Source organism: Anolis carolinensis, chromosome 2 (genome assembly GCF_035594765.1).
Source record: "Anolis carolinensis isolate JA03-04 chromosome 2, rAnoCar3.1.pri, whole genome shotgun sequence".
In the NCBI taxonomy this organism is placed as follows: Eukaryota; Metazoa; Chordata; class Lepidosauria; order Squamata; family Dactyloidae; genus Anolis; species Anolis carolinensis.
The window spans coordinates 296,142,410-296,156,378 of NC_085842.1; the positions used below are offsets into that span (position 1 = coordinate 296,142,410).

A 13,969-nucleotide genomic window follows, 5' to 3' on the forward strand; every position below is an offset into this window, starting at 1 on the left:
CTCTTTTTTAATTCTGCTAAAGAGCAAGATAGTGGAGAAGATGTGGCCATACATTGCCTATAATTCTCATTATCCATTAGGATCCCTCAGTGGCGCAGCAGATTAAATCGCTGAGCTGCTGAACTTGCTAACCTAAAGGTCGGCAGTTCAAATCTGGGAAGTGCGGTGAGCTCCTGCTGTTAGCCCCAGCTTCTGCCAACCTAGCCATTCGAAAACATGCAAATGTGAGTAGATCACTAGGTACCACTCCTGTGGGAAGGTAACAGTGCTCCATGCAGTCATGCTGGCCACATGACCTTGGAGGTGTCTACGGATAACACCGTTTCTTCATCTTAGAAATAAAGATGAGCACCAACCCCCAGAGTTGGACACAACTAGATTTAATATCAGGGGAAAACCTTTACCTTTTACCATAACTACTGGCTAACTAGAGCTGATAATAACAATTTTAACAATACATGACGTATTCCCCATTACTGGATTAATTAAAATCATCATTCACTTATAGCTACATCTTTGGGAATTCAATAAGGCATAAGCAAACATAGGAATTACTGGAACCACACCTACTGCTTGTTAATGGGATAATTTATGCATGTAGGCTGCCTCTAAAGAAGTGTATATAACACAACTTCACATCAAGACAATACATAACAAATTAGCAACAGTGGATCCCAAAACCAAATAGAAAGAAAAAATCCTATGTGAATTCAAACAACCACAGCAGCACAATTTTACTCAATTGTCACAAAAGCTATAAAGCATGCCTGGGAATTGTGCAACACTAGCATACAATCCCAAACTTACCTAACCAGCTGATAGCTACAGCTGAACAGCATCTGGAAGTTTGCACAATTCCCAACCTTTTTACAAAGTGGCATTAGACTAGTATGATAGAAAAAAAAGACCTTGTTCAACATTAAAAACCACACTTCTGAAGGTGGTGGGATAAACAGCAGTGCTCTTTGATAACTGGAGCTAGAAGTCTGAGGCACTTATTTGAAATAACCTGATCTCAAAACACAAATGCGTCATAGGTAACAACTAGCAGTTGAAAATGAAGCCTCAATCAGTTCAACAGCAATTGGACTGCACTGCTGTGGTATTGGTTTTTCCTAGAAGCTTATGCATACTAATCACAGTATAACCAAGAATGCTCACTATTTAGCAGACTACCCGCAGTGATTCCTACATTTTCACACTCATATTGTATTTTCTTTGAAAAGTGCCTGTGTAACCGCTCCAGGCAATGGAAGGCCCACTATTATTTAGATGCACATTTCCCAAAAAAATTTCTTTGTGTGCAATCATACACTTCACCTTTTTGGCACATGGTGGAGCTAGAGTTCTATTAAACTTGATAATGTGGCATTTAAAGTGAGTTGTTAAAACTTTCCTTGATTTTCAAGACATTATTCATTCTTCACTATTGTGGGCCCAGTACTGTTCAACATCTTTATTAATGATTTATTAAGGTTAAGAGGGCATAATCATCAAGTTTGCAGTTGGCATCAAATTAGGAGTGATAGCTAATACTCCAGAGGACAGAATCAGAACTCAAAATAACCGTAACAGATTAGAGAGCTGGGCCAAAAGTATCAAAATGCATTTCAACAAGTGTGTAAGATACTACACTTACAACAAGTGTGTAAGATACTACAGGTAGAAAAAATGAAATGCAAAGATTCAGAATGGGTGACACCTGGCTCGACAAGTCCATGTGAGAAATATCTTGGGGTCTTCGTGGACAAGTTGAACATGAGTCAACGGTGTGATGTAACAGCTTAAAAAGCCAATGGGGTTTTGGACTGCATCAAAAGAGGTAGTGTCTAGATAGAAGGGAAGTCATGGTGCCTCTCTATTCAGCCTTGGGTAGACCTCAGCTGGAATACTGTGTCCAATTCTGGGCACCACAGTTTAAAAGAGATATTGGTAAGTTGGAAGGTATTCAGAGGAGAGCAAATAAAATGATCAAAGGTTTGGAGACCATGCCTTATGAGGAGCTGGGTATGTTTAGCTTGCAGAAGAGAAAGTTGAGAGGAGATAGCTATGTATAAAAATGTGAAAGTATGTCATAAGGAAGAAGGAGCCCTGGAAAATTGTACTCAGAGTAATGGTTTAAAATTGCAGGAAAGGAGATTCCACCTGAACATTAGGAAGAACTTCCTGGCTGTAAGAGCTGTCCAGCATTGGAACTCCACCTCGGAGTGTGGTGGAAACTCCTTCATTGGAAGCTTTTAAACAGGTGCTAGATGGCCATCTATCAGGGATACTTTGGTGCTTTTTCTGCATGGCAAGCAGTTGGACTAGATGGCCCATGTGGGCTCTTCCAATTCTATTATTCCATGGTTTTATGAAAGCAATATACCCTATTTCTTCAGTTCTAAGACACACTTTTGTCCTCATATAAACATCTTTAAAATGGAATGTATGATTTGCAGGTCCTTTTTAATATAAAAATAAAGCTTTTTCCTGCCCCAGTATAGGGACTCAAGGTGAAAGCATGAAATCTGCATTACCGATAGATTTACTTAATAAGGAAAGCCACAGTAGGGTTTATTAAGTTGTATAATTCCTAAATGTTAATTTTGTTCATTAGACCCAACTACTTAGTAAGGAGGAGAAAAAATATTTTTGTCTAGAGGAGCCATGCAAAAAATTATTGAAATACAGTAGAGTCTCACTTATCCAACACTCGCTTATCCAACGTTCTGGATTATCCAACGCATTTTTGTAGTCAATGCTTTCAATATATCGTGATATTTTGGTGCTAAATTCAGAAATACAGTAATGACTACATAGCATTACTGTGTACTGAACTACTTTTTCTGCCAAATTTGTTGTCTAACATGATGTTTTGGTGCTTAATTTGTAAAATCATAACTTAATTTGATGTTTAATAGGCTTTTCCTTAATCCCTCCTTATTATCCAACATATTCGCTTATCCAACGTTCTGCCGGCCCGTTTATGTTGGATAAGTGAGACTCTACTGTACTAAGGGAACCATAAACCAAGAATGCATAACCTCTGATCTAATTAATTAAAGAATTATATTACATAAACAACAAAAATTTAATTCCAAAAATTTTGTGGTTCTGCAACTTGCTCACCTCTTTCCTCAAGAATCCCTTATGGAATCTTTTTTTTTTTTTTTGTCAGCCCCCTACCCAAATAACCTTAATATAGTAAAATCCCTTTCCACAGTGGTGACATTGTGTGTTCCTGGGAGTCAAAGGGCTATGTTTATGGTAGCAGTATTTAAGGGAAGGATTTCCCATGTAAGACAGGATTTTGCTAAGAAGCCAGAGTTCAGCTGTTGACATGTCCAGAGGTGAAAGGAAAGTCCAAAGCTACACATATTAAAGTAACATAGAATGTGAGAATACTTGGTATGAGCAAACCAAAGTGGTCAGGAATAGGGCATGGAATAGTCAGCGAATTACAAAATGTTTTACTCAGGAAATGAATGTCTAAAAGGAAGTGGGGAGTGATTAAAAGTGAGGAGAGATAGCAAAGCAGTCCAAGGATTTACAGTAGGACCCCTTTATCTATGGGAACAGTATCCATGGTTTCACTTCACAGTGTCTGACAAAATATGTCCTCTATAGGCATATCCTAGATCTTCCAGTACAACTCTATGGTAAACTTGGGCCAGAACTAGTTCATTTCAAATAGGGATTGTTATCCATAAAAACTCTGGAATGCTTTTCCTGTGAATTCAGGGTCATACTGTAATGCAAAGTCTGATAAATAATACCCTATTTCTTCATTGTAAGATGTCATCAATTCTAAGATGCACCCTAATTTCAGTACAACCAGAACCAACAAAAATATAGAAGATACATCTGCAATTCTAAGATACAGAATTATTGAAGGGAAAATCCATCAATATACAGTAGAGTCTCACTTATCCAACACTCGCTTATCCAACGTTCTGGATTATTCAACGCATTTTTGTAGTCAATGTTTTCAATACATTGTGATATTTTGGGTCTAAATTCATAAATACAGTAATTACTACATAACCTTACTGTGTATTGAACTACTTTTTCTGTCAAATTTGTTGTATAACATGATGTTTTGGTGCTTAATTTGTAAAATCATAACCTAATTTGATGTTTAATCGGCTTTTCCTTAATCCCTCCTTATTATCCAACATATTCGCTTATCCAACGTTCTGCTGGCCCATTTATGTTGGATAAGTGAGACTCTACTGTAATCATAATCCATGTTTCTGCACCAACTACAAAGGCAGAAAAAGAATTAAAATATTATGTGCTGGAGTCCTTCCGAGAATGATCACACACCAAAACAGGACTTCTTTTTAATTATAACTGGAAGCAGAAGATTGAGAAAATGTACTGTCTCTGCAAAAGCAAGATCAGGAACAGATTATGGTACAGACCATGACCTAATATCAAAAACCTAAACAATAACACTAAATCAACCACTGATAAACATTCCTGTATAATGGAAAAATAGATTTGCACTATTAAGGCTAACTGAGTAGGATCCAAAACAACTCTAGACTGAGGTCTGGACACTGTCAGGGAGGAATTGGGATCCCACTATCTGCAATGGGAAGGGAAGCCTCAATGGATGACAGATGGAACCCTTCAAACAGTTAAAAGCACAAACAAGAAACAAAAGTAAAGGTAACAGAAATACAGTCAGAATACTGAAGTCAACTTTTCAGTGTTTTGTGCACAGGGACAAGGAAAACTACTAAACAATCAATACAGTCAAATAGAAGTTGACTACAAAAAAGGAAGAAAAACATACCCATTCCCACAAGATCTGAGAAATCAAAAGGAAATTTAAACTAAGAATGGACATGTTCTATGACTGGCAGGGGAACCACCTGATGAACCGAGAAATAAAAAGAAAATGGAAACAATACACTGACGAATATATAAAAGTGATAAACGAATGAGAAACTGAAGATTAATCAACATTATAGAACGTGAAATGGAAGCTGCACTCAAGAGGATTTGGGAGAAATAAATCACCAGGAACAGATACAAAATTATTAGACATAGTATAGTGAAGTTCCATCTGCTGTACAGATACAGATAATGGAATTCTCTAGCCAGGTAACAAAATCATGCAACCCTCCATATATTGGACAACAACTTCCAGCATTCCTTCTCATTATTTTTTATTACTTTTGTAAATACTTCTCATTACTTCTCATTATTAATATGTCATGGTGTTTGTTTTATATGTTTTAATTATTGTGTGACTTTAATATTTGATTTGGTTGTATGTTATATGTATGTTATATTCCCTATATTATGTTCTGCTGTAAGCCATCCCAAGTCGTTTTGGGGAGAGGAGGCAGGATATAAATAAAGCTATTATTATTATTATTATTATTATTATTATTATTATTATTATTATTATTATTATTTTGCTGACAAGGGCTGATGTGACTTGTAGATCAGCAATATCTGAAAGTCTGCATGATGTTCCTTCTCTCTTGATCCTGATGTCTTCAATGATCTGCTAACCCAGTGGTTCTCAATCTGTGGATCCCCAGGTATTTTGGTCTAGAACTCCCAGAAATCCCAGCCAATTTATCAGGGTTTCTGGGAGTTGGAGGCCAAAACATCTGGGGACCCACAGGTTGAGAACCACTGTGCTAATCCCTAACTCCAGTCTAAAACTCACAGTAATACAATCTGTAATACATCATGCTTACCCAAAACGTATTTATAAGTTTTAATAAGCCAATTCTGTAATTTTGTGATATTGATGACTATCCAAATTCAGAAGCCTTTGAAGCACTGGTCATGCATTTTGAAAGAAATCCATTGTTAGATCTTCAAGAGATTTGACAAACGCCAATGAAAAAAACCAATTAGATCACTGTTACTACAAAACATTAACACTAACTTTAAAAAAGGATTTAATACATTCATATGCCATAATTCTATAACTATTGTTTAAATTTTACAATAAAGTAAAGATGTCATACACAACCTCTCTATTTCTATCCTCACAATTATTTGGAGCATGTTTATGAGCTTTATGACTAAATGAGTATTTCAATCTGGGTTGCTCTGGTCCTAGACCTAGACCCTTGACACTAATGATAGCTTGTTATTATAGTTTGAAGATGTTTGTAGTTACAACCATCAGCCACTGGGAGTAGCACTGCTTTAGTCCTTACTATTGCTGGGTTAATAGGATAGTGGCTTTCATCAGTCACTTTTAACAGCAATAATGTAGCATGCCAAATAAACAGTTGCATTTTTTTTAAAAAAATACTGTAATTGACAACAGTTTAATAATGAACAGTCAACTGCCAAATCTGCCTTATTTAAATACAGCAGAGTTTCACTTATCCAAGCCTCGCTTATCCAAGCCATTTTTGTAGTCAATGTTTGCAATATATCGTGATATTTTGGTGCTAAATTCGTAAATACAGTAATTAAAACATAACATTACTGCATATTGAACTACTTTTTCTGTCAAATTTGTTGTATAACATGATGTTTTGGTGCTTAATTTGTAAAATCATAACCTAATTTGATGTTTAATAGGCTTTTCCTTAATCCTTCCTTATTATCCAAGATATTCGCTAATCCAAGCTTCTGCCGGGCCATTTAGCTTGGGTAAGTGAGACTCTACTTTAGTATAATTACAGGCAGTTCCCAAGTTAAAAACATCCAAAATGACTCACAGATAAGAACAAGGATGAGACAACAGGAAGTGAGAGAAACCTACCCCTAGGAAGGGAAATTCACTCCTGAAAGAGTTGTGATGGGGAAAAGGTGTCTCCACTGAAGCTTTATCACTAATCCTTGTTTCCACAACAAGCCAAATTTTTCAAAATCCAGTGATCACAAGGACAGAGAGGAGAAATCTTCTGAACGGGGCACAGACAGCGAAACCTTTCCCTATGCTAGCTAAAGCTCTCAAATGTATGTGTGTGTGTGTATGGAGTTACACTGAAAAATGTACTTGTTCTCACTTACAAACAAATTCAATTTAAGAATAAACCTACAGAACCTATCTTGTTAGTAACTTGGGGACTACCTGTATAGGCTTTAGCATGTTTGTTTTTATGTTCCATTCGCCCTTCCTATTTTAAGATGTTTATTGTAATGAACATGTCTTAAACATCTAATTTAAAAGGGGAAAAAAACCTAAAATCCATGACCAAAAAATCCCCAAAGTTTTTAGTTAACATTAGTTTCTAATGGTTATAGGCATAGTTCAGTGAACGAAGTCTCCAACAAAGAAACCCCTTTTTAGAAAAACATTTTACACCCACAAAGCCCCCCTTATCTGCCTTGCACATCATCTCTAGCTGGATGTTTCTTAGCACCAACAACACTGGAGGCTGCTGAAGTAGGAGTGCATTGACAGTGCAGAGCTAATGTAGTTTGACACCACCTTTATTGCCATTGCTCAATGCTATGGAATCTTGGGATTTTTAGTTTGATAAGACACCAGGACTCTTGGGAAAGATGGCTAAAGATCTTGTAAAACTACAGCTCCCATGAGCCCATATTATTGATTCATGGCAGTTTAAAATTGAGTCAACCCACATTAATTCTGTAGTGTAAATGCACCCTAGAAGCCACTTGAAGACTTCTAAAATGTGTACAGGAGTGACTTTTTATCATTTCCATTTTGGTGGCTAACTATAGATCATCTGTGTATTTCCTTTTTAAAATGTTTAGGGTGGTTGTAAGGTAGCCTTGTGTGCCTTACTGTTTTATCTCTGTTTAGTTTTACTGCATTCTCAGTAGAGAACATGTGGAAGTCTATCACTTCAGCTTACTACCTGGCAAGTAGTTTCTGGTATTTGGCATACAATAAGAACATACCTTTGATGTTGATGGTGGAGTAGGAAAATTAAGCCAGGCTGGAGCAAAGTCATGCTGCGCCATTTAGGTCCAATCTCTCCAAACCAGTGAAATAAGGCTTCAACACCTCATGGCAAATACCTGTTAGGGAAATATTACATATATCTTCTTTTATTTCAGTGGCCAAAAAGGCAATTAAAAAGTGAAAAGAACTACATTTCAATAATCACTGCTAAAACAAAACATGAACCAACTCCTCAGTAAGTACTGTACTATAAATTAGCTGTCACAAAAATGTCAATTTGCCCTGGTAGAACAGAAACAAACTGGGAGCCTCCAAAAATATTAAAGCAATACTGATTTTAATATCCAGGTTGCTGTGGCTGTACTGTTATATTTATTTATATCCTGCATTTTTCCCAAGGTTAGTTATCATATTTGCCTGCTTAAAAATTCCCACACTTTGATATGAGGGGAGTGTAAGAGCAGCCTAATTTTATGCCCCATATGGATGGTTCCATGATAGAATCACATTATGAAAATGAAAAATTCCCAAAACTTTTGCTTAGATCTTCTACACATTGTGCACAAAAAAATATATCAGGCACAAAACATATTAGAATTAAGAATACATGCAATTCGATCCACTCTTCCCAAGTACTGAATTCAGCCAGATTAATTCCAAGTCAGCAAGGACTGGGCTATGTGTAGGCTAAAATTAAACATGAACATCCTGCTCACAATGAAAGTTAGTTTGGTATAGTAGTTTGAGAATTGGATTAAGATTCTCTGGACTGGGCTTTGAATTTCAGCTTATCAAGGAATGTCACTGGCTGACCTTGGGCAAGACACATTCTCTCAGCCTCAGAGGAAAGCAAAGGCAAACCCCCTCCAAACCCTTTTTGAGGAGAAAGAACTTAAGGAACACAACAACATTAGATGAGAAATCCTGGCAGTACTAGAAGAACCAAAAACTATTATTCAAAGAAACAATCAAAGGATGTACTTATAGATTCTATTTTAATAAAACAAACCTTTGATTTTTAGCCTTTTGTTTACAATCTTTGAGGTTTGCAACTAAATAAGCTGTCTAGACTTGAGGGTCTCTCGTTCCAAGGGTCACCATAAGCTGAAGCTGATTTGGTGGCAGTTAACAATAAAAAAGACACCAAAACTACTCCCTTCTAACATTCAGATTTTTATGATGAACACCTTTAGTGAACAGTGCCTCTATTACAAAAAAAACTATTTAAGGTATGCCTATGACCTGCATACTGATTTCTTTAAACACTGATTGCCTCTAAACCCATGCCATAACTGTTTTTCAAAACCAATTCTAAAATGTTCTAACCTATGAAATAGGAAACAGGTCCAACATACAGAAAGTTTGGGTTTCCAAAATGCACAACCAGCAGTGTATTTCTTTGTATTTTGTAAGATGTGTTTATCAAATCTGTGTACAAGAAAAAAATGAGGGCAGACAAAAATTCAGCATTCAAATTGGATAGTAGGGTTTTCAACACGTGAAAAACCTAACAACAAAACAAAATATGTCATTTTAAGGGGAAAAGTAATCATGCAGAAAATGGATTTTCAAGAATAATCTGGAATCAAAAATTCTGGATAGACATTATTATACCAACAAAGATAGATGACCAGTCCCAGAATTAGAGTTTATTGCAAGATTGAATAGTACCAATAAGCTGCTTTCACAGGAACAAGCACATTTCAGACCAAAACCAATGAACTGATGAACTAATACTATCTTTCTAATGCAGTGGTTCCCAACCTTTGATTCTCCAGGTGGTTTGACTTCAGCTCCCACAATTCCGAACAGCTATTAAACCGGCTGGGATTTCTGACAGTTGAAGTCAAAAACAACCCTGGATGAAGTAGACTGAACAGTTTGATAAAATCAAAATAATAATTCACTAACATTCATATTTCTACAGAATTAAGCTTGTTCACTGGTCCTTATCAAATTCACTGTCATGACCAAACATCAATTTAGCACACCCGCTAAACATGAAAAAGAAAAGTAGATATGTGGTGTCAGAGGTATACTGAGAAGGCACTGCAAAACTCTGCATCACCCCACTCAACAGTTTAATGTAAATGTTAAATATAAAAGGGAATAATTCTTGAGTCCTGCAGGACCTCCAACTGAAGAGCCAAGCACCATCCTTCCACTAACACAACCTGGAGTTAACCATCCAAGAAAATAAAGAACCACTGCTCTTCATAAATAGACTGAAGGCATTAAAATCTTTAAATCTGCAAGCACTACACGGGGAAGGAAGACGAACCAAAGACATGTGATGTCTGGCAGTTACGTGAAACCACTTTTTATTCAGGTGTTCTGCCACTTTTATGGCTTTTTTCTTTACTTAATAGATTTATATAGCATACTTCAAGCACAGATTTGAGGACAGTTTACAAAAATAAGATAAAATAAATTGTATGATTCAAGGTTAACTAAATAAAATAGCAATACATTAAAAGCCTGCAAAAAAAATCTACTGGTTTCAAAAGGATTGCACATTTGGTGCAAGGCAACATTAATTAGGAAATAAACTCTACAGGTTGCTACAGCATAGCTAGCCCTCTCCTGTGATTGCCAATCAATCACCTTGCCTCCCATGGCTGAGGCACCAAGAAAAGCCTGCTTAAAAATATAGTGGTGAACAACAACAACAACTTTACAAAGCTAGGAAATTATGACAAAGGCATTCAAGCTATATTTCCAAAGTCAGTAACAGCAAAGTTGGTCTTTCACATTTGTGGTTTTGATTTTTGTGGATTTGATTATTTACTTATTTGATTTAAAATGTTACTTTTAGGAATCTCTAGGTCATCCAGTATGATTTCATGCTGAGGTTTACCAAAGAACTGTGCCGGAGGACCTAGAAATTGCTAGAGGGTTAAAAAATAGTAATTTTAAAGATATAAGTAGATTTGTTGAGATTTATATAATATCAATATAAGAAACATAATATAAATTGTCACCTTTTAATTCAAGTCCCCCCCCTCCTAGGGACCTTGTTCCCCCAACCCCAGTGAAAGTGGAAGGCTGATGATACTTCAAATAACTATGGCACTACCGGTTCCTGTATACTACAGGATACCACATTGTTTCTATCACTGATACAACAAAAGTATCTTCTCAATAGTGCACATTTGACAGGTTAACCAGGACTTACGCTGGAATGCTCATGATTTAGGGATCTGAAGGAACTCTGGCCTGTCATGTATAAATTTGATGCCTGGATTGTTGTGCTGTGCTTACATTTTGTTAACTTTTGTTTTTGGCTATAAGCATAATCACGAAAATATTCCCCATTAAAGCCTCATATGACTAGAAATGATAGCCTGTGAGGCTAGCACAAAAATAAAATAACCTATATCTTAGACAATTCATTCCTTTTTTAAGCAATGTTTTCTTGCATTTTGCCTTGACAGAATTCCAGCCACACACAAAAAGTGAAATGTTCACAACTGATACATCACAAAGACTTATAATTATGAAATAAAATAGAACAGTCCACTTTCATGAGAAAATAAAATGCCTATCCTATACTCATGTATAAGTCTAGAAATTTTAGTGATAACACCCAAATATATTTCTCCATGCCTTCAAAAACTGCTATAGTTAAGGATGTCGCGTCTTCTCTGAATGAAAGCCTAGAGGAGGTAATGGCTGGATAAAGAAAAACATTTTGAAACTGAAGCTAGTTCTGGGTAAGGTTACACTCCCCCTGAAAGACTGTGTGTGCAGCTTCTGAGTGCTCCTGGATCCGTCTCTCCAAATGTTAGCCCAGATTGCTGCGATCATCATCAGCATTTACTAACAGCATTACTGCCCCCCTTCCTAGAATTTGAGGATCAAAAACTGGTATTGCACTTGCTGGTAACCTCAAGGTTGGACTTCTGCAATTTGCTTTATATTGCATTGGGCTAGCTTTGTACCAAGTTTGGAAACTTCAATTTCTTCAAAACACAGCAGCCAAACTAGTTACAGGAACATCCAAGGGTGAGCATATTACACCTATACTAGTCACTCCACTAGTTGCCAATTAGTTTCTGGGCAAAGTACAATGTGTTGCTTTTGATCTTTAAAGTCCTACCTAGTTTGGGTCTAGATTATCTACAGGATCACCTTCTCCCATATATCTGCCCCAGGCATTTAAGTCTTCTAAGGGGCTAAATCATCTGTCAGAATTTAAGACACAACTTAATGGCCTACCCAGTCACTTTTAACTTGTGAATTTTAACCTGCATTTTATTGGTAAACTGTAAACTGCATTTTTACCTGAGTACATTTGTTATGTGCACTTTAATAGTGCTTTGTTTTACCTCGCTGTTTTAACCATGTTTTACCTCACCTCGGGTTACAAGTAGAGGCAGGTAATTAATTAATGAATAAATATTATTATTATAAATTGTTGTCAAAAATTCAACCCAGAACAACTGGGTCAGTTTATCCATGGGTCAATCTGAATATTGTACCCTACCTCTTATCAAAATAAGACAGAAGCCACAGTGGCACAATGGGATAAATCCTTGTGCCAACTGAACTGCTGACCTGAAGGTTGGGTTGCTGACCTGAAAGTTAGCAGTTCAAATCTGTCAGCTCTAGCTTGTGGGGACATGAGAGAAGCCTCCTAGCAGGATGGTAACACATCCGGGTGTCCCTGGGCAACGTCTCTGTAGACAGCCAATTCTCTCACACCAGAAGTGACTTGAAGTATATTTCAAGTTGCTTCTGACACAATTAAAAAACCAAAATAACCCTTGAGTAGAGTAGAGTAGGAAAAGGCAAGAGCTCAGTCCACCTTGGTGAGAAGCTAAAGCAGTGATTCCCAAAGTGGGCGCTACTACCCCCTGGTGGGCGCTGGAGCAATCCAGGGGGCAGTGATGGCACCTATTAGGACATGGGCGTGGGGCCAGGGGAGGAGAGGGGCCTCTTCCCAAGTGCCGGAAACAGGGCTGAGCATGAGGCGCCTGTTAGGACACAGGGGCTGGAGCTAGAGGAGTGGGCGTGGCTTCTTCCCAAGAGCCTGAGACAGATCTGAGCCTCTCTATACTTCCCCTGGGGCGCTTGTTAGAACACGAGGGCGGGGTATAGAGGTTCAGCCCCATCAGGCACTTGGGAAGAGGCCCCACCCCTTCCTCTAGCCCCACCCCCTGTATCCAGGACAGGACAGGGATAGAAGCTCAGCCCTGCCTCAGAGCTCATAACTCTACCCATCCCAGTCCTGGCCACCCATTTGTGGCCCCACCCACCTCCCCCTCCCAGCCCTGCATCTTGGACTAGGGGAGAGGCTCAGCCCCACCCTCTTGAGCAGGATCCATGGCAACCACTCTAAGCCATGCCCCCCTTTCCAGGGGGCGCTGAGTAATATTTTTTTCTGGAAGGGGCGGTAGGCCAAGTAAGTTTGGGAACCACTGAGCTAAAGGAACCACTGAGTCCCTTTACTCTCTCTACTATGGTGCTATTTCCGGCTTTTTAAATGTCTGGATGGAAAAATGGCAGTGGTGGCCAGGAGTGACTGGCCCCGAGTCAGCATGGCTGCTTTCCTCTCTTCACACAATGATCCTTGACATATCCTCAGATCATATCAAAATCTATAATTTTGGCCCCCAAACCTGCCCTCAACTTATACACGAGTACATACAGTACACGGTAAATGACTTAAAAGCATATCTTCATCTTCCTTTCCCCACTGCTATAGTAGGATTGGCTAGAATGGAACCCCATTCTTTCCCAGTCAAGCTTTCTTGGTCTCTGCTTATTGCAGACAACACAACCCCAGATTCTGTTTCTTCAACCCTCTTTCACCATCCTTTTAATGTTGATGCTAATTTTAAAACCTTCCAGCTGAACAGAGAATAAGGAAGAAAAGGGGTTGGATGAATATATAGTACTGCCTCTGGAAAATGATATTTTTTACCAGAGGCTTTGTTAACTGAGCTATGCCTGGTTTCCCCTTTTTTTTAGGGAGTAGCTTTAGACATCTGGCCTAGGGCCCTCAAAGACCACAGTTTAAAGGTATGCATGACCTCCAGATCCAAGCTTAAGACTTATGAAATGGATCTAGGTAGAAGAATGTATCAACAGCACAAAGAGAATACCAATCACTAAGGAAAGTTT

General features: G+C 38.0%; 1 protein-coding gene across 3 annotated transcripts in view; it reads right to left on the minus strand.

Moving 5' to 3' along the window:
* gpbp1 (GC-rich promoter binding protein 1) overlaps positions 1 to 13,969 on the minus strand; it is a 33,074-nt gene that overhangs the window by 8,971 nt on the left and 10,134 nt on the right. For 2 of the 3 annotated variants that reach the window (XM_008102771.3, XM_003216178.4), the window contains exon 4: positions 7,840 to 7,959. In XM_008102771.3, coding sequence (XP_008100978.1) covers positions 7,840 to 7,902 — 63 coding nt within the window. In that variant the 5' untranslated portion in view covers positions 7,903 to 7,959. Of the gene's footprint in view, positions 1 to 7,839; positions 7,960 to 9,169; positions 9,272 to 13,969 lie in introns of all 3 variants that reach the window. The other variant, XM_062972397.1, reaches the window with a different exon arrangement.